The sequence below is a fragment of the Myxocyprinus asiaticus genome, chromosome 4, assembly GCF_019703515.2.
Source record: "Myxocyprinus asiaticus isolate MX2 ecotype Aquarium Trade chromosome 4, UBuf_Myxa_2, whole genome shotgun sequence".
In the NCBI taxonomy this organism is placed as follows: domain Eukaryota; kingdom Metazoa; phylum Chordata; class Actinopteri; order Cypriniformes; family Catostomidae; genus Myxocyprinus; species Myxocyprinus asiaticus.
In genome coordinates, this window is record NC_059347.1 from 11,592,493 (window position 1) to 11,613,500 (window position 21,008).

The 21,008-nt window shown below is 36.6% G+C and overlaps 2 protein-coding genes across 3 annotated transcripts in view; one reads left to right on the forward strand and one right to left on the reverse strand.

Annotated features, from left to right (window-relative positions):
* Positions 1–5,722: 5,722 nt before the first annotated feature.
* Positions 5,723–20,087, reverse strand: coq4 (coenzyme Q4 homolog (S. cerevisiae)). The gene is made up of 7 exons (XM_051686560.1): positions 19,906–20,087; positions 17,851–17,997; positions 17,385–17,481; positions 15,876–15,978; positions 15,658–15,787; positions 9,860–9,953; positions 5,723–6,436 (listed from the first exon to the last, which is right to left on the reverse strand). Exons 1-7 carry the CDS (start codon positions 19,979–19,981, stop codon positions 6,244–6,246), a joined length of 840 nt encoding a protein of 279 aa, XP_051542520.1. The 5' UTR covers positions 19,982–20,087; the 3' UTR covers positions 5,723–6,243.
* traf2b (Tnf receptor-associated factor 2b) overlaps positions 19,989–21,008 on the forward strand; it is a 29,440-nt gene continuing 28,420 nt past the window's right edge. The window contains exon 1 of one of the 2 annotated variants that reach the window (XM_051686411.1): positions 19,989–20,131. The gene's annotated coding sequence lies outside the window, so the exon portion shown is untranslated. The remainder of the gene's footprint in view (positions 20,132–21,008) is intronic. The other variant, XM_051686402.1, reaches the window with a different exon arrangement.

Genomic DNA, 21,008 nt, shown 5'->3' on the forward strand with positions numbered 1-21,008 from the left:
GTGAATTTCTGGTGAATGGCATCTGTAACTGAAAACTTGATTTTGAATGATGCTGCATCCACACCACTAGGTGTCACTGTAAGTCCAAGATGACACAATCAAAAAGTTACTGAGTGCACCTTTAAAGGTACACTCAATATTTTTTTTTGTTTATGTTGTGCCAGTCAATGAGGCAATCCTCTTGGATTTACAGAGACACCAAGGGGCGTGGATGCAGCATTATTCAAACGCAATAGTTTTCAGTTACTGATGTCATTGTAGAAATTCACTTTTAACAATCAGCCATGATTAATCCAAGAGTGAAAGTGTCCAATAACAAGACGGTTACTGAGATTAAGCGAGTAGTATTCAGCTGGTCATGTGATCCAAACATGGCTGCTCCCATGAGGAGACCCTCTCCATGTAGAATAAAACAGCTATTATAAGATACTAATATAACTGGAGTCTTCATCTCTTGTGAGTGGTCATGATTTATACATGTGTTCGAAAATTACATTTATTAATTTTTAAGAGTAAAACTTTTTTTTGAGTGCAGGCTGCTTAAGTAGGATTGTCCTTGTAATAAGTAAATTGTGAGATGCTTCGGATAAAAGCATCTGCTTAATGACTGCTTAATTACTACATTATGTTTTTACCTGAGTGTAATGTGTGCATGAAAACTTCAAAGCCTAGTAATTAGATTAGTGATGATGAAGCAAAACAGGGCTGTGATTAATTTAATATGCAAATGTTCCTTGAGAACGAGTTAGGGTTATCTTTTTAATGATTTATTCTGACAAACAACAGTTGTGTTTTTGTTACCATTATCTCTTGATACTGTTAAAAATGCACAACTAAGGGGTAAATAATCATTTATGTCACTTGCACTATATTGAATGAATACACTTGGAAATTCTGAGTTTGACTGTGCGTACATTTTGAGGATTGAACTCTTTTTAGTTAGTTTAGTTTCTTCTTCTTCTTTTTAGGAAGGTAAGTAAGTGGCCTTTTTATGCACCTGTAATCCAAAGCAAATCGTCATATTGCAAGGACCTTCAGATCTCTGAAGTTTGTCAAACTAAAACACTGTCCCTCCACTAGGGGGCAGCAGAAGGCAATATTGTGTTTCCTCTAGTTCACCATCAGAGAAGACTCGTTTAACTCTTTAAATACACCTAAATTTATAATATATTTACACACACACGCACAGTATAATATATATATATATATATATATATATATATATATATATATATATATATACACACACACATACATATATACACACACACAGGTGCATCTCAATAAATTAGAATGTCGTGGAAAAGTTCATTTCAGTAATTCAACTCAAATTGTGAAACTCGTGTATTAAATAAATTCAATGCACACAGACTGAAGTAGTTTAAGTCTTTGGTTCTTTTAATTGTGATGATTTTGGCTCACATTTAACAAAAACCCACCAATTCACTATCTCAAAAAATTAGAATACATCATAAGACCAATAAAAAAAAAAAACATTTTTAGTGAATTGTTGGCCTTCAGGAAAGTATGTTAATTTACTGTATATGTACTCAATACTTGGTAGGGGCTCCTTTTGCTTTAATTACTGCCTCAATTCGGCGTGGCATGGAGGTGATCAGTTTGTGGCACTGCTGAGGTGGTATGGAAGCCCAGGTTTCTTTGACAGTGGCCTTCAGCTCATCTGCATTTTTTGGCCTCTTGTTTCTCATTTTCCTCTTGACAATACCCCATAGATTCTCTATGGGGTTCAGCTCTGGTGAGTTTGCTGGCCAGTCAAGCACACCAACACCATGGTCATTTAACCAACTTTTGGTGCTTTTGGCAGTGTGGGCAGGTGCCAAATCCTGCTGGAAAATGAAATCAGCATCTTTAAAAAGCTGGTCAGCAGAAGGAAGCATGAAGTGCTCCAAAATTTCTTGGTAAACAGGTGCAGTGACTTTGGTTTTCAAAAAACACAATGGACCAACATCAGCAGATGACAATGCACCCCAAATCATCACAGACTGTGGAAACTTAACACTGGACTTCAAGCAACTTGGGCTATGAGCTTCTCCACCCTTCCTCCAGACTCTAGGACCTTGGTTTCCAAATGAAATACAAAACTTGCTCTCATCTGAAAAGAGGACTTTGGACCACTGGGCAACAGTCCAGTTCTTCTTCTCCTTAGCCCAGGTAAGACGCCTCTGACGTTGTCTGTGGTTCAGGAGTGGCTTAACAAGAGGAATACGACAACTGTAGCCAAATTCCTTGACACGTCTGTGTGTGGTGGCTCTTGATGCCTTGACCCCAGCCTCAGTCCATTCCTTGTGAAGTTAACCCAAATTCTTGAGTCGATTTTGCTTGACAATCCTCATAAGGCTGCGGTTCTCTCGGTTGGTTGTGCATCTTTTTCTTCCACACTTTTTCCTTCCACTCAACTTTCTGTTAACATGCTTGGATACAGCACTCTGTGAACAGCCAGCTTCTTTGGCAATGAATGTTTGTGGCTTACCTGCCTTGTGAAGGGTGTCAATGATTGTCTTCTGGACAACTGTCAGATCAGCAGTTTTCCCCATGATTGTGTAGCCTAGTGAACCAAACTGAGAGACCATTTTGAAGGCTCAGGAAACCTTTGCAGGTGTTTTGAGTTGATTAGCTGATTGGCATGTCACCATATTCTAATTTTTTGAGATAGTGAATTGGTGGGTTTTTGTTAAATGTGAGCCAAAATCATCACAATTAAAAGAACCAAAGACTTAAACTACTTCAGTCTGTGTGCACTGAATTTATTTAATACACGAGTTTCACAATTTGAGTTGAATTACTGAAATAAATGAACTTTTCCACGACATTCTAATTTATTGAGATGCACCTGTATATACACATACACACTGCCGGACAAAAGTTTGGAATAATGTACAGATTTTGCTGTTTCGGAAGGAAATTGGTACTTTAATTCACCAAAGTGGCATCCAGTTGATCAAAGTATAGTCAGGACAATACTGATGTAAAAAACAGCACCATCACTATTTGAAAAAAGTCATTTATGATCAAATCTAGAGAGGCCCCATTTCCAGCAGCCATCACTCCAACACCTTACACTTGAGTAATCATGCTAAATTGCTAATTTGGTACTAGAAAATCCCTTGCCATTATATCAAACACAGTTGAAAGCTATTTGGTTCATTAAATGAAGCTTAACGTTGTCTTAGTGTTTGTTTTTGAGTTGCCACAGTATGCAACAGACTGGCATGTCTTAAGGTCAATATTAGCTCAAAAATGGCAAAAAAGAAACAACTTTCTCTAGAAACTCGTCAGTCAATCATTGTTTTAAGGAATGAAGGCTATACAATGCTTGAAATTGACAAAAAACTGAAGATTTCATACAAAGGTGTACACTACAGTTTTCAAAGACAAAGGACAACTGGCTCTAACAAGGACAGAAAGAGATGTGGAAGGCCAGGTGTACAACTAAACAAGAGGATAAGTACATCAGAGTCTCTAGTTTGAGAAATAAACGCCTCACATGTCCTCAGCTGACAGCTTCATTGAATTCTACCCGCTCAACACCAGTTTCATGTACAACAGTAAAGAGAAGACTCAGGGGTAAAGGCCTTATGGGAAGAATTGCAAAGAAAAAGCCACTTTTGAAACAGAAAAACGAAAAGAAAAGGTTAGAGTGGGCAAAGAAACACAGACATTGGACAACAGATAATTGGAAAAGAGTGTTATGGATCTTAACCCCATTGAGCTTTTGTGGGATCAGCTAGACTGTAAGGTGCGTGAGAAGCGCCCGACAAGACAGCCACATCTATGGCAAGTGCTACAGGAAGTGTGGGGTGAAATGTCACCTGAGTATCTGGACAAACTGACAGCTAGAATAACAAGAATCTGCAAAGCTGTCATTGCTGCACGTGGAGGATTTTTTCATGAGAGCTCTTTTAAGTAGTTTAATAAGTTCTGAACATTTTTTCAAATTGTAATAGTAATTTTTCACTTTATTAATGTCCTGACTCTACATTGTGATCAGTTGAATGACATTTTGGTGAATAAAAGTACCAATTTTTTTCCATAAGAGCAAAATCTGTTCATTATTCCAAACTTTTGACCGCCAGTGTATACAGTGCATCCGGAAAGTATTCACAGTGCTTCACTTTTTCGACATTTTGTTATGTTACAGCCTTATTCCAAAAGGGATTACATTCATTATTTTCCTCAATTCTACAAACAATACCCCATAATGACAACATGAAAGAAGTTTGTTTGAAATCTTTGCAAATTTATTAAAAATAAAAAACGAAAAAAATCACATGTACATAAGTATTCACAGCCTTTGCCATGACACTCAAAATTGAGCTCAGGTGCATCCTGTTTCCAATGATCATCCTTGAGATGTTTCTACAACTTGACTGGAGTCCACCTGTGGTAAATTCAGTTGATTGGACATGATTTGGAAAGGCACACACCTGTCTATATAAGGTCCCACAGTTAACAGTGTATGTCAGAGCACAAACCAAGCCATGAAGTCCAAGGAATTGTCTGTAGACCTCCGAGACAGGATTGTATCGAGGCACAGATCTGGGGAAGGGTACAGAAAAATATCTGCAGCATTGAAAGTCCCAATGAGCACAGTGGCCTCAATCATCCGTAAATGGAAGAAGTTTGGAACCACCAAGACTCTTCCTAGAGCTGGCCGCCTGGCCAAACTGAGCGATCAGGGGAGAAGGGCCTTAGTCAGGGAGGTGACCAAGAACCCGATGGTCACTCTGACAGAGCTCCAGCATTTCTCTGTGGAGAGAGGAGAACCTTCCAGAAGAACAATCATCTCTGCAGCACTCCACCAATCAGGCCTGTATGGTAGAGTGGACAGAAGGAAGCCACGCCTCAGTAAAAGGCAGATGACAGCCCGCCTAGAGTTTGCCAAAAGGCACCTGAAGGACTCTCAGACCATGAGAAACAAAGATTGAACTCTTTGGCCTGAATTGCAAGCGTCATGTCTGGAGGAAACCAGGCACCACTCATAACCTGGCCAATACCATCCCTACAGTGAAACATGGTGGTGGCAGCATCATGCTGTGGGGATGTTGTTCAGCAGCAGGAACTGGGAGACTAGTCAGGATTGAGGGAAAGATGAATGCAGCAATGTACAGAGACATCCTTGATGAAAACCTGCTCCAGAGCGCTCTGGACCTCAGACTGGGGCGACGGTTCATCTTCCAACAGTGCAACGACCCTAAGCACACAGCCAAGATAACAAAGGAGTGGCTACGGGACAACTCTGTGAGTGTCCTTGAGTGGCCCAGCCAGAGCCCAGACTTGAACCCGATTGAACATCTCTGGAGAGATCTGAAAATGGCTGTGCACCGACACTCCCCATCCAACCTGATGGAGCTTGAGAGGTCCTGCAAAGAAGAATGGGAGAAACTGCCCAAAAATAGGTGTGCCAAGCTTGTAGCATCATACTCAAAAAGACTTGAGGCTGTAATTGGTGCCAAAGGTGCTTCAACAAAGTATTGAGCAAAGGCTATGAATACTTATGTACATGTGATTTCTTTCGTTTTTTATTTTTAATAAATTTGCAAAGATTTCAAACAAACTTCTTTCACATTGTCATTATGGGGTATTGTTTGTAGAATTTTGAGGAAAATAATGAATTTAATCCATTTTGGAATAAGGCTGTAACATAACAAAATGTGGAAAAAGTGAAGCGCCGTGAATACTTTCCGGATGCACTGTATCTATATATATATATATAACCCTATTATATTTGAAATTCATCAATTTGAATTTTGTTTGTTTGTTTGTTTTGTTTTAGAGACTAGAAATTAACTAATTTTACTTCTTACCTGGTTTCATTCAAATATTAGATCTCTGTATATCATTTAGCGCAGTCCCCTTTATTATTTGGCACTATGGCAAGTAAAGAAAGATATGTATAAATTAATGATTATAATAACAATAAATTGTGAAAGAATTTATTACACACAAATGTCGTGAATTACACATTTTAATATAATAATTTTTAACGTAAATTGTGAATTTTCCAAATATTAACAAAAAACTTGAGTTGACATCATGTAAAATTTTAAGCATTTTTTCATGCTAAGATGTAGATGTAAAATACCTCACTGTGACATTATTTTCAGGCACCAGTCAACGCAGGAAACAGGAAGATCTTTGTTTTCAGCGGGATGTATGCACATTTTAGGGGACTGCCCATGAGCTAGCATTTCCTTCAGTTATATCAGTTACAGGACAGGTTAGTTAAGATTTTGAGGATGTACTTTTTCCGTTTTGAAAAAGACTGAGAGGTGGTGGATCAATGTTCAGTTCCTGTCTGAGCTCATCAAGGTTCTGCTCCCAGCGGCGCTCATAGAAGATGTTCAGAACACAGCAGGCGCGACCACCGCTGCGCAGGGCCCATGGTCCCAATGACTGAAGCAGCAACTGTAGACGACTGACACCAACATATACGCATATATCAAAACATCCTTAGAGTTTAGCAAGATATGGCTGAATCTCATGACATGTCCAGGTCATATTAAACCCCAAAATCAAAAGAATGAAATTGAAATTGATATGTTTTGCGTGACAAAAAATGAAGCTTACTTTTAGATTACATTTAGATAATTAAGTGCAGTTCTTATCACTGTAATGCATGTGGAGAACATACTCGAGTTTTGTTCTCGTAATTTACAATGATGTTTTTCATTTGATTTTTATTAAAATGATGTAGCACAATGATCTTTTCCCCCATTAAAATCAGCACAAGACATATGAACGATTAATGTAAATAATATATATTTTATATCTTATATGACATTTTTTCACATATGTGTGAAAATTCACAGAAATGAGAATTTTATGGGAAATGTGCTCAGTATTCATAAAAATAACATCACTAGGCATTATTATCCACTTTGTCCTAAAACATACTTTTTTTAATTAATGTAAAATATGTTTTATTTTTTATTAAACTTTTGAAATATGACCTGGACATGTTCTTGACAGCATTCATGAGATTCACTCACATATACAGTACACTACCAGTTAAAGGTTTCCGGTTATGTTTCTCATAATAATTAAAAAACATTATGCTTAAACGCTTGATATCGCTTCCATTTGTGTTATTTCAACATTTAGACAACTTTACTATTATTCTAAAATGTTAAAAAAATAGATATGTACAAACTATATTATGATGGCAAACACAGAAGACATCTTTCCATGGGACATTATCTTGGACACAATGGCACTCACACGACAAAATCAAACGCTTTTATTAGAAATACATGGGGGTGAAACTAAAGCCCAAAAGTCATATTTAAATGGCCAGATACAGTATTGACTTTCAAAGGCTTTTTCTAAACTCATTTACAGGCAGTATTACCTGTATTAGGAAGAAGCAGGAAATTAAGAAAGAAAATATGATTTTGTTTTCATTAAGATATATGGAATTTTCTCATGCCAAAGCCAGTAAGGCTCATCATCATGGGAACTCTAGTTACTCAATGAGGAAGACTGTTGTTTGTAATGAAGGATATTACACACTAAGGGGAAGTACAGATGTAACATATTCCTGCTAGGGAAGTTTTATTTAAAAAAGCCACGTGAAATGGGAAAAACTCTACACAACTGTAATATGACTGAACACACTTTGAGTCATTCAAACTGATCATTGCTATGAGTATGGTCTTATGACTTATGCAAAAACATAACCCTAACAAATCAAATTATTTGTCTTTGTTTGGACATTTACTTGATGTAGTGCTCCGGGTTCAAAACAACTCAAACTCTTGATACAATCTGTTGCATTCTGTCAGTTACCACAGACAATAATTTCAACTCATCCCTCAGTTTGAATAAGCAAGCATAAGTCACGTTTGCTGTAATGTACTTACAATAGAAATCTATGGGGCAAGTGTACTGGAGGGTTTCAAAGCAGAAATGTGCAGCTCATGTTTTTGTTAAAGCACTTATATTATTCCGTAAAAAAAAAAGGTCTAAATTCTCCTTTTAGCAGAGGGACTACTTTTATAGGTGGTGGACTTCTGCATTAACTACACAGTAGCTACGTTTCTATCCAAGTTGTGAGTTTAATTTATGCGAAAAATTTATAAAGCAGCGTTTCCATCCCATGTGTTCCAGAGAACAAAATCGACACATCCGGGGAAATTGTAGCCACTGGGGCTCTTTTAATACATTTAAAGGGGTCATGACACGAGGAATCAAATTTCACTTGATCTTTTGACATTTAAGAGGTCATTGAACTATAAAAACATACTGTAAGTTTCAGAACTCAAAACTTCCTTCTCACTGCAAAAAGAGCATTTGTTGAAATCAAGCTGCAAAATCGACTCGTTCTCTACTTCCTCCACATTATGATGTCACACTGTAGTAGACATTTGCATCTGATCGCCTCCACAACAACACATCAACGCCTACTTTACCTTAACACCTCCGTAGCCACGCCCAGCAGCAGTGTGATGGCAAAGAGAGAGAGCATGTCAGTCAAGAGCAGAGAGCCAATCATAACAGTGGGCGTTTACTATCAAGTCTTAAAGGAGAAGCAGCACCAAAACCGAATGTTTCTGACAGAGGGTCAGAATGAGGGGGAAAAATGATCATGTTTTACCAATATACTACTGTTTTTTGGTGCAAAAAAACTTTACTAGCATTATAAGTGAACCTCAAGGAACATATTACAATAATATTAAAAAGGCATGTCATTAGAGCACGCAGACAAAACACTCTGAAGAACTTCTTGTATGCTAGTGATCAGTGGCAGCTATCTTATGTCTGGGAGCATTTTGATGGCAGGTGTAATAAATCGTTTGTGTGTGCGTTCCTCCATCTTAATGACTTTGAGGTGCGGATTTAAAAGATATTTTTCTTTATGTGTCTGATGTACCAAAAGTGTCAATAAACCTGCTCATTGGCACAGTTCAAGTTTGTATTCGATGTCTTTGCTCTGCAAACTCTACCCAGGCTTTGGCTCCGACATTACAGAATGAATTTGAGATGTTGTGCTTGCGATTGGTCCACTGTTCAGTCTAGATATGAGTGAATTATTCAATCGCATGACTTACTGAGGTAAAATCTCACATCTTGGTGTTTCCATTCGGGATTTTTTATGCGATATCATGAAATTCACATAAAAATACATGGATAGAAACCCAGGTAATATAATTCCAGCAGGAGGACTTTTCTGGCCCCAAATTATTTTTGGTGTCTTTTTAACTACTATGTATTTAAGCATTTGATACAATGTACTTATTGTGTACATACGTGTTGTTGCATTGTACTTACATTTAAATTACCTGCATTTAATTACATTTGTAGTTACACTGTTAACCTAACCTCTAACCCTAAAGCTAACCCTACCCCAACCCCAACCTCAGTAGCAAGAAATGTGAGTCTTGTGAGAATTTTGTAGAACAACATGTAATTACACAGTAAATACATTGTATTGCATATATTTGAATGTTAGAACATAGTAGTTAAAGACACTAATATAAAGACACTAATATAAAGAGTGACCATTTTTCTTAATGTAAACGATTGTGCTAAATCATGTGCGTATTACACAAAAATTATCATGTTTACCGGCTTTACACAGTCATGATAGGAGTTGCAATATTAGTAAGTAATTCCATCATACTGGTTTCATGCTAACATATCTTGTGGCTATACTTTCAAAACAGTGTGTATTTTAACGGTTATTCCATTCCATAGACTTCCATTGTAATGCGTTAATGTACACACATTTTATGCTTGTTTTTACAAAGTGAGGGACAAGCCTGAGAATGACAGAGATGCTGTTCATAGAGCTTAAGTTTAATCCTGAACATTCCTTCAAAACTGTGCATACATGACCCACCTGACAGACAGACGGAGTGGTCCAAGTGCTGCTCCAAGAATACACATGGGCAAGCTAGTCTGGGCAGCTTCAAACCACTTCACAGCAACTTCACCTGTGTGGGGGTGAAGAATAACAGGATGGATCTTTTAACACATGCTACTCTATTATTTGAAGCTTCCAGCATTTGTGTTGTCCACCACCTGGCAGGCTGGGAATGTGGCTAATGGATTTTAAAGTTCACAAAAAGAATTTTCTTCAAACGTATAGAACATCTAAATGGCTAAAAGTATTTCAATGTAACATTTTTGACTAACACGTTATCCAACAAGTTTCTCTGTCAAAAGTATCTATGGCATGCTGTTGATTAACTTTGAATAATTTTGACTTGTACCTCAGTTTGCAAAAATGAAGCATAAATCCTATTAACGGCAATGCACTTATAACGGAAGTCTATGGGGCAATATATTGCATAAGAATAAATGTTTAAAAAAAACACACACAGTTTCAAAGGCATAACCACAAGACTTAACTAAACTTGTCTGTGCAGTTACATCCAGGGGTGTAAAGTAACGAATTACAAATTCTCACGTTATTGTAATTAAGTAGTTTTTCCCAGGAATTGTACTTTTTTAAATAGTTTACATTTTTTATACTTTTACTTGAGTACATTTTAAATGCTGTAACTGTACTTTTAATGCACTATTTTCCCACCGTCTGTGTTCGCTACTTCCCTGTCTTGATTTTATTTTTATCTATCAGCATGATTGGCTAGGGAGAGTCTCGTGGTTCCCGTCAAATCAAATCACATGTAAAAAACTTGAATGGCAGCTGTAGATCAGGCGCCAACTGTTATGGATGTGGAGGATGCCTCAAACACATTTTCAACACCTGAACATCACGGCCGCACCTGAAAGGGCTTTTCACAGTGAAAAAGGCCAGTTGCCTGATTGTGTCATGTGAGTTTAACTTGCTCAAGCCAGATATCAGCATTAATCCTGCCTCTAATTTTAAGAAACATATCGAGGTAAATTTCATATTTCTGCTTACTAGATTCTGTGTGTCTATAATGTAGCCTGTATTTTAGCTATCACTGAGATTATTGGGTTGATGTGAGAGATTAAGGCAATGTTATCAATAGGGCTGGGCGATAAAACAATCTTGATGTTTTCTGAAAAAAAATGGAAAAAATAAGAGATGTCCTCGATATCGATGATAATCTTTTGAGAAATTTTCTATACTTAAACTATGTTCTACATCTAGACCAGGGGTGTTCATTACATCAATCGTGACAGCAAGACAACCACTAGTTGGTTGATCTAGATAAAATATAAAAGATTGACTTTTTTATTTCCTGGTGTCTGTAGCTGCGTGCTGTTTGATTGACAGGCGGTTAATGTTTGTGCTAGGGATGGGCAGATCGATATTTAAGTATCGATACTTCCGATACTGATGTAGTATCAAGAATATCGATCCTCACATAAAAATATTGATTCTAACTGTTTTTCTTTTTAACTTGTAATCTTATTATTTAGATAACATGAATATTAATGCATCTCATAAACTTCGAAGTGGAAAATAATAATTATATTAGCGAATAGTTGCATGGCACCGGAACTATTTTTTCTTCCGCACATCTTGACATGCAGAAATATTAAAATACTCCAGCAGTCAGACAGCACTCACCCTTTCAGTCATAGCACTTGATCAAAGAGGGAGCCGTGCTTTCCTGAGGTAATGACAGAAAAACAGCATCTGGAGTTATTCACACCAAGTAATGACAAACCAGACATGTATTATAATGGGCTTGTGTGACCATTTTTACAGGCTTATTTAAATTCAGGTTTTAAAACATTGATAATGATCTTTAATCCTCATTAATAAATGATACCCATATGAAAACTACTCATGGATTTACTGTAGTAATACTGTATTAACCAAGACTAGTAACCACGACTGTAGTAACCATATTTTTTTTTTGTTGATACAATTAACCATGGTTTTGCTACAGCATTACTGTAGTATCCATATTGTAACTTGGTTTTAGTAATAGTAGCCATTTAGTAATATCTATGGTTAATTTTGTGGATTTATATGTTGCTTATACTTACTAATTTTAAAAAGGTAAACAAAGCAGCCTAATAATTTCCTATAAATATATAAAAAATGTAAGTAATCATTTAAGTTAATAATTTTATCCAAAGAATTCGTAAAAATTATATTTATTAGAGGTATCGTTATTGGTATCGATATCAGCGATACTGGCCTAAAAGTACTTGGTATCGGATCGAAAAGAAAATAAATGGTATCGCCCATTCCTAGTTTGTGCACTAATGTGGGCACGCGCCTAAATGGTCAAATACACTTTATAATTCCGCCAATGCCCGTCTTGGTGAGGAATTAATGTAAACGCAGATGGTTTGGTCTAAAGTGAATGTAAACAGTGGGACAAAAAGTGTATTTGCATCAAAATGTCAGACTTGAAGTGTACATGTGACCGAATTGAGCACTGTCTAGTAGGCTATGTCATAAAAAGGCTACTAATTAAACAACAATAACAAGGAAATGAGAAAACCACTCACTACTTTTGGCTGAATAAATTGAGTAGCTTTAAAAGTATTAATGTAATAGAATAAAACAGTGAAATTTTTAATAATAATATTTTTTAATAATATTGTTAGTTTTTTATTTTTATAATACTGACCCCTGATGTAGAGATTGTGTTAATTTGTATAATAAATTACCAGGAAAGTAGAGATGATAAAATAATTTATAATTATGCTGATCCTTTATCAAGTTTTTCCTAATGCCTAATAGAAAAGTATCAACCTTTGTAGAGCAATACTTCAGGCAGAATATTCCACCAATCACAAACTTCAGGAAATTGTGCATCATGCATGAGAATGAGAACACAACTATTTCTTGACTTAAAAGATACAAGAACTAAATCAATGTGGAACATTGTATCTCAAAAGGAGGACAATGTGGCCCCCCATGTGCTACTTAAAGAAATAGTTCACTCCAAAATGAAAATTCTCATCATCACCCTCATGCCATCCCACATGTGTATGACTTTCTTTCTTCAGCAGAACAAAAATGAAGATTTTTTAGAAGAATATTTCAGCTCTTTTGGTCCATACAATGCAAGTGAATGGATGCCAAAATTTTGATGCTCCAAAAAGCACATAAAGGCAGCACAAAAGTAATCCATATGACTCCAGTGGTTAAATCCACGACTTCAGAAGTTTTATGATAGGCGTGGGTGAGAAAAAGATCAATATTTAAGTCAATATTTGCTGAAATTCTTCTCCCTGCCCAGTAGATGGCATGAAGAATGTGAATAGCCAAAAAAAAGAAGAAGAAAGTGAAAGTTAAAGTGGAGATTGACTGAGCAGGGAGGAGAATTTATAGTAAAAATTGACTATCAAAATAAATATTGATCTGTTTCTCACCCAACCTATCATATCTCTTCTGAAGACGTGTATTAAACCACTGGAGTCACATGGATTAGGCTACTTTTATGCTGACTTTTTGAAGCTTCAAAATTTTGCCACCCATTCACATGGACCAAAAGAGCTGAGATATTCTTCTAACAATCTTAATTTGTGTTCTGCTGATGAAAGAAAGTCATACACATCCAGGATGGCATAAGGGTTACGAAATGATGAGAGAATTTTCATTTTTGTGTGAATTATTCCTTTGAAGCCCGATGTGGCCCCTGTACCAAACAACTGCTCTACCGCCTCTATTGTGTGGGACATGACGTGCCAGGTGGCCCTGCTTTTTAAGTGTTTTATTTTTTTTTTTGCATTCCTTGCATTGTTTTGAACATGTTTTATGCGCAACAGTAACTCTCTCTGTCGACGTTACGGGAAATTTAGACATTACACATAAACTAATTTTAATGTAATTGTTTCATACATTATGATATAAAATGGGGATCACTGTATTGAAAATAACTTTTTCATCTTTTCATTTCTGTAATCATGTTGCCCTTTTATTTTTTCCATCAGATTCATGTAGTGTTTACAGTATCATAGATAAGTGATGTATTTAAAAATTTGTCAGTCACAGACACCTTGTCACAGTCTGTCTCCCTCATTTACGTCAAGGACTCTTATTTTGAAGTTTTCCCCCAGACTTCATTTCCCATAGTGCACTGCCCTCATCACTTCAATCTGTTTCTTATTATCCTAACCTGTATTCTGTTCCCTCATTAGTTCCTTTTGTATAAATATCCTCTAATTTAACCCACTCACTCCTTTGTCAGTCCTTGAAGTGTTACATTGAGTTAGTGAAGTGTTATGTTATGATTTATTGTTAGTTCCACTTCAACGATTACTAGTGTTAAGATCTATTGTGTGTTTCCACTCCAGCGATTATTATTAAAGGATTTAAAGAATCTACTCCTGCGTCTCCTCTCTTCCACTCCTAGACCCCAACTTTACACACCTATAAAATACCTATATTTTTATTCTTTCTGGCAAACAGCCATAAAAGGGAACGTAAATTACGGTATGTATGCTACATTTTTAAATTGCAGCATAGAGTTTTTATTATAAAGGGGCATAGCTTTCGCAACTCACTACTCATGAGTACTTTTAAATGAGCTACTCTTTTACTCTTACTTGAGTAGTTTTTAGTACAGGTACTTTTACTCAACTCAAACTATATTTTTTAACAGTCACACTGTCGCAGTAACAGTACTTTTACTTGAGTATTATTTTTCAGTACTCTTTCCACCCCTGGTTAAATCCTATCTTTAATCTCTTGTCATGACCATTTAAAGCTGATAACTTCTGCATGATACATGCAAGGATAATAGAAATGGACTGTTTACATAGAGAACATTTTACCCTACAGAAGTGCATCAGTAATTCAATTACTACAGGTAAAAGGATAATTTAGACAACTTTAGAGCTCAAATAACATATTTATGAAGGAATGAACATCCACGCTTTAAAGGAATGTTCCGGTTTCAATACAATTTAAGCTGAATTGACCTTATTACCATAGTGTTGATTATCACAAAATATAATTTCAACTTTCAAAAAAGAAGCAAAAATCATGGCTACAGTAAGGTGCTTACAATAGATGTGAATGGGGCCAGTTCATAAACATTACAGTATACATTGTTTCAAAAGTATACCCAAAAGACGTAAATGTTATACACGTTAACATAATTTTAAAGTGATAAAATCACTTACTAATCGCTAAATAATATATAATATTACAACTTCGTTGTCATGATGACACAACACATCTCTTATGCCGTAAGAGATTTGATCTCACTAAAATCATCTTAACATGTATAATGTTTACGTTTTGTGGCTATACTTTTCAAACAATGTTTATTTTAATGCTTATGGATTGACCCTATTCACTTCCAATGTAAGTGCCTCAATGTAACCATGATTTTTTTTTTTTTAAATAAACAAAGGACGAGGTGTGATTATTCTCTGTAAAAATCAACATCAAGCCACAAATGTTATTTATTGAGCTTAACTTGTACTGAACCCGGAACATTCCTTCAACAAAATATGAGCTGCACATAACTGCTTTTAAATCATCTGGTACCCTTGCACCATAGACTTCAATTGCAAGTGCAAACACAATTAACGCTTGTTTTTACAAACTGAAGGATGAGTGAAATTATTTTCTGTGAAAATAGACAGTATGTCACAGATGCTATTCATAAAGCTTAACTTGTTTTGGACCCAGAACAATCCTTTAAATATTTTAACAATTTCACTCAACATATCAAGTCTACAAATATCTGCAAAAGTGGACATGCTTTCTGTTACGGTACAACTGCTCACCCAACATGTTGGTGGGCATGCCAAGCAAGGTATGCAACAGGTCATGGACTTCACGATATCGCTGCATGACGTACGCTAACTCCTCATTATCGACAAACTTCACATCAGCTCGCGAGTCGGGGGTGACTCTCTGAAAAAGGGTGATATGAAAATGGGTGATTTGAACTTTTCTATTACAAATGTAAGTTAACAATTTGCGTGGTTTTCTTCCACTTTACATTTTCTTCTAGGAAACGAAGATACTCTCTTCCAAGCGTTCCATCCGGCAAAGCAGACATTCGAGTGAGGTCCAGTGTAGACAGACGGATCCTAGGACGCTCTCTAGAGATAAAATGTAAACATAAAGGACAAAAGTTCATCCAGAATATCATATTAAGGATCACCAAGGAGATCTGATGTCCAAATGCCCCAAAATGTATTTGGACACTTAAGCCACTCTTAATAATGCCTGAATGTCACTGTATTAGATGACTAAATATCAAACCAAGTGACATCTACAAACACATGATGCTTTACTTTTTTCCCAGACCTAACTACCTAGCCATTTTTGCAATTACTTTTAACCAAACAAATATCAAGTCATTTTTAATGGATGTACCACTAACATTTGACAATCAGAAAGTGTCAAAACACTTGCATTTTGAACAGTACCTAACAAACCAACACAATCACATGGGAAGTTGGCATGTCGTTTCTGAGAGTTCCGGTACACTAGGATCGGCCACATTACACTAACTAACTGACAAGCGTCATCTTGTTCGCTCGTGTTCTTACACACACCTCACCATGTCTACATATTACCCCTGTGCTCTCGCAGTTGCACTGGCTACCCATCCATGCTCGTATTGATTTAGGCCCTAAGCTATGGAATGCTCTTCCTTTTACTACTAGAAACGCTCCAATCTTGGATTGTTTTACGAAGTTACTTAAGACTAATTTATTTAAGGTAGTCTTTTAATATTTATTAATATTAGTTTTATGTGTGGTTGCTGCTGTTAGTAATTTTGTGTTTAGTCTTTTTAAATTTGTAGGTATGGTGGTTGCTGTTGTATGGTATGTGTTTATTCAATCTTGTAGCACTTTGAGTGTAAGGAAAGCGCATTATAAATAAAAGGTTTTATTATTATTATTATCTCCCATCACGACCGTAAGTGCATTGCGTCATCCGCTTTGAAACCTGGAAGTAATTACTTTAGCATAAACAGTGATGAGTGCGATTTGGAGATAGCGTTTTTTATCCCTAACATTATATTTTTACTCCATTGATGGTTAGGTTTAGGTTTGGGGTTTGGGTTGGGGGGGTACAGTTTATAAAATATTAATTCCTCTTTACTCTATTACGTCCTGTACAGCTGAAAACAACTCGCTTTTGGCGCCCCTCTGTGGACATTCTACTCAAATGTGCCCATATGCTCAACGACACTTACCGCCTTGGCCACTGGGGGGGAGCGTATCGAATTTTGGTAAGCACAGACTGATTTTATCTGAACAAACTTCTTTTCTGAAATGTTTTGCTTGTGCTTGAGACATTATTCTTTAAAATAAATGGCACTTGGTTTCATATTTTGTTTTCTAATGCAATGACATTCAAACATCTTTGTATGTCAAGTGTAGCTTAAGCTCCCAAATACTTTTTGGGGGTCCCTGATATATATCATGCAAATGTGCCATGCAACAGTGTTAGCAGTAGCATGCAACCTTAATTAAAGTAAACAAGTGCGACATACATGAGAATGGTGTAGCCTTCAGGGTCATTTCTCATTCTGTCCCATAACTTGATCAGGGCCTGGTGCCCGGTGGTCTCCCCAAGCACTGCAACCATATCTGTATTGGTAAAACATTTTAAACAACAAACAAACACTGAGTCATGGGAATTACTATGAGAATTTTAGGTGACATGATTTAGAAAATAACCTCTTGTGTTTTTGTTTATGTCATATTTTGGCTAATTTGATTGAACTTTCAGTTACCAATAAGACGTTGCACAGCATTCTCAGCCCCATTTAAAACATTTGACCATATATAAATCAATTTTTGGATTTTCCCTTAAATGCTTAAGTTTCTCTTTCACTGAAATAAATGTGGACTTTCCACCCATCTCAGACCGAAAAAAGAAACTAACAGCTGTTTTTTAAAAAGACATCCAATCATCGCCAGGTTAACATCATGCTCTGGTAAAAGGCACAAACTCACCATGTCTGTAGGGGTTTTGTAGGGCAGCCACTCCAGAACCAACAGCCAAAAGAGCTTTCTGGACAGGGTTGGTTGGTATGTGAGTTGGGTACAGCTGTCCATTGTACTGATTTGAGTCTGTGCTTTTGTGTTGTTGACCGGTAAGTACTGAGCAGGGAAGAAACAGTGATAGCTGTGAGGTGGAACAAATCTTAAAACAGTGCGTTAAATGTACAAAGTCCAAGCCATTTTGAATTAAGGTTTTCTTTTCTTTTTTTTTTCGCAATGTGACATTAGTTTCGTGACAATCAAGCATATTCATCACCCCAATTCTTAGCACTGTATTGTGTCCAGATGTATTACTTTTAAATTGATATGTACTTCACATAGTTTTATTGATTAGTCTCATTCTGTCCAGATACAGTGATTTCTAAATCAATATTTGCATTAATGAAAGGCTGTTTTTTGATTACGGTAATAAGAATGAGATGGAAAGTATAATTTTTGAGAAATATGAGCTAAGCAAATTCTTGAAAAAAAAATGTGTCATATGAGCACGATACACTTCTAAAGAAGGGAATCTAATCTTTCTTGTGAACCAACATGTCAAACATTGGTGCTTCCTAGAAAAGATGCTAGATACCAGATATGTTTATAGATTGCCTATGGGTGTTACTATTGTACTTAACTGGTTATGAAACCAAAATTTTCATCAAATCTTCACAAAAGTATGTCCGATGACAGATTTATGCAACTTGAAGGATTCAAGAGATTTTTTTAGAGGTAATTTAGCCGTGTCAATGTCACAGCTCCATCATCCCATCACCTTCCCTTTTATGTTTGGACTTTTAGTTTGACACCTATTGAGACTTATGTTGACGTTTTTTCCTTAGACTACACTTCCCATGATGCACTGCCCTCATCACACATCTGTTCCCAGGTGACCTATGTTTTGTCATTACCCATGAATGTATTTAAGCCCTCATGTTCTCTCATTTTGACTAGTCTTAGTCATATGTAGTTATTCACTTGTTCTCTCCATGCTAGTATTTATATTTCCTTCATCGTTGTTGGCATAGTTAGTTTTTTATGTTCCTTAAACTCTGCATTTGGGCTCTAACACACATCTCTCTCTCTCTCTCTTCCTTGTGAAAATGTGACAGTCAAAAGTGGCAATACTGCATTACATTATTTTCTGTATTCATTTTGTCTTTGTCATTAAATAGTAGGCCTACTTTAGTTTGATTTACTTTTATTATAGTGCTGAATGAGGTGCCAATAATTTTAAAACTAGAAACTGACTAAACTAAATTAGTTTTGTGTCCGTTGTACTGTCTATAGGCTACTTTGGGGGTATTGAGTTAAATCGGCCAAAATATATTTATTAAATATTTAATAAAGTAGGTTTAGGATTTGATTTAGGGTTAGTCTGTAGTACCTAACTATAATTGGCCATAAAGAAAATCTATATGACCATATACACACAAAAAACATTACATTTTAGTTTACATTACATTTTTAAATTATATATTATAAAATCATATTTCGGCAAATACGTCGCTACATACTCAAATTCCACTAGTAGGCTATTTGGGAAAATATGTTACACACACACACACACACATATATATATATATGTATATATATAAATAAAGGGCATATTTGTAGTATTTTGAAATGTATGTTATGAAATCCGACAATTGCCACAATCCACTGCGTAAAAAATAAAGATAGGACATTAAAAGCTTCCGTTCATTTCTGAATCTAAGACTAGGCTATACATATTAGCAGATGTGGTGAATGTCCGTCAGCTTCTGTAGGTCTATAGGTAATATCCAGGCAAGGCTCAAATGAAACCCAACAACCGCAGCGAGCTCAAACACTGCATTTAACAAGTATTTTTGTTTCTAAATGATCAAGTATGGCCACTCTTAAGCTTTCGCAGTACTGATGCGCCAAGGCAAGGCCGGGAGGTTCCCCTGTGCAAAACGCGTGCTTTACAGTAACCACATTATTCAGTGGTCTCTAATATTAAACTAGGGAACTAGTCTACTCTTAAAAACTTTATGGAAATACCTTTATATGAACGCCGACACTGATATCCGCGAGAGTTTGTGAAAAGGGTACGAAGAGAACACGCTAGCACAACCATCTTGTCGGTAACACTTGCCTGTATTGTGTTTGTTTTTTCTTTCGTTCCTTCTTCCCCCACCCCACCCCACCCCCACCCGGGCGTGGGATTGGGAGTCAGTTTGATTCTCCGCCACCAGAAGTTGTTTCTCAGAGTATTTGAGAGCGTTTGGTGAGTAGCTAACATTCTTCTTGTGAGATCCGCGTTCACAGCAGTGTGTCTTTAATAGGATGTGCGGAGAGAGAGTTTACAGACAGGCCATTTTTTCCTGTTGTAGCATACTGTGTCAGGAGAGCAATTTAGCTGCATTCAGGGTGTTGTCTACTGCTATTGACATTTCCACAGCTCCTTGCATAGGGTTATGTGGTAGCTATGAGGGCACTTGATGTTGGTTTTTTGTGCATTAATATCTTGCATGTTTTGGAGGCTGTTACATACTCGGCAACATGTTGTGTGGACACGTAACCTGCATTTAAGGCCTAGATAGATTGACTTTGGACAGACACTTGATCTTTATATCCGACCTTCCAGTCAAAGTCCGTACAGCTTTTAAAAGACAGACTATTCATACTATTGTATTCCTGCATCTGGGCAGTTATTGTGCAGGAGTGCAGTGTGAATGCACACACAGCTCTCTGTATGTAAAGTCATACATGTGGACATTTTGTGACTTGTGTGATTCTATGTTTGAGTCTAAAGTGTTTTGTTTTTCTGCTCCCATGGTTATTTCACTTTGTAATGACCAGGTGCAACCAAACCCCCACAGAACTAATCTGTTTAGCCTGTTTGGATGTTGGATCAAGTTACAAAGTCGAGTTTTTTTGATCAGATGGTTAGGTGTCTCAGTACCTTCATGAACAAAACTTGTTGCTGCTTGTTTAAAACTGTGTTTAAACGAACCTGAAAACTTAGCTTTGGGCAGTATATTTGATAAAAGAGACAGAATTACAACAAATATATTGGTTTATTTCTTCTTCAACCAATTGTCAATTCAACCAACAAGCTAGCCACACTCCTATTAGTACAACTGAAAATATTATTTAACTGT

Bases quoted from the DNA above. Each gene is read 5' to 3' on its own strand.
- coq4 (XM_051686560.1), bottom strand. From the start codon at position 19,981: ATGGTTGTGCTAGCGTGTTCTCTTCGTACCCTTTTCACAAACTCTCGC. The intron at 17,998-19,905 runs GTATTTCCATAA...TTCCCTGCTCAG, and splicing joins GTGTCGGCGTTCATATAAAG to TACTTACCGGTCAACAACAC. The intron at 6,437-9,859 runs GTGGGTCATGTA...TGTTGGTGTCAG, and splicing joins CCACTCCGTCTGTCTGTCAG to TCGTCTACAGTTGCTGCTTC.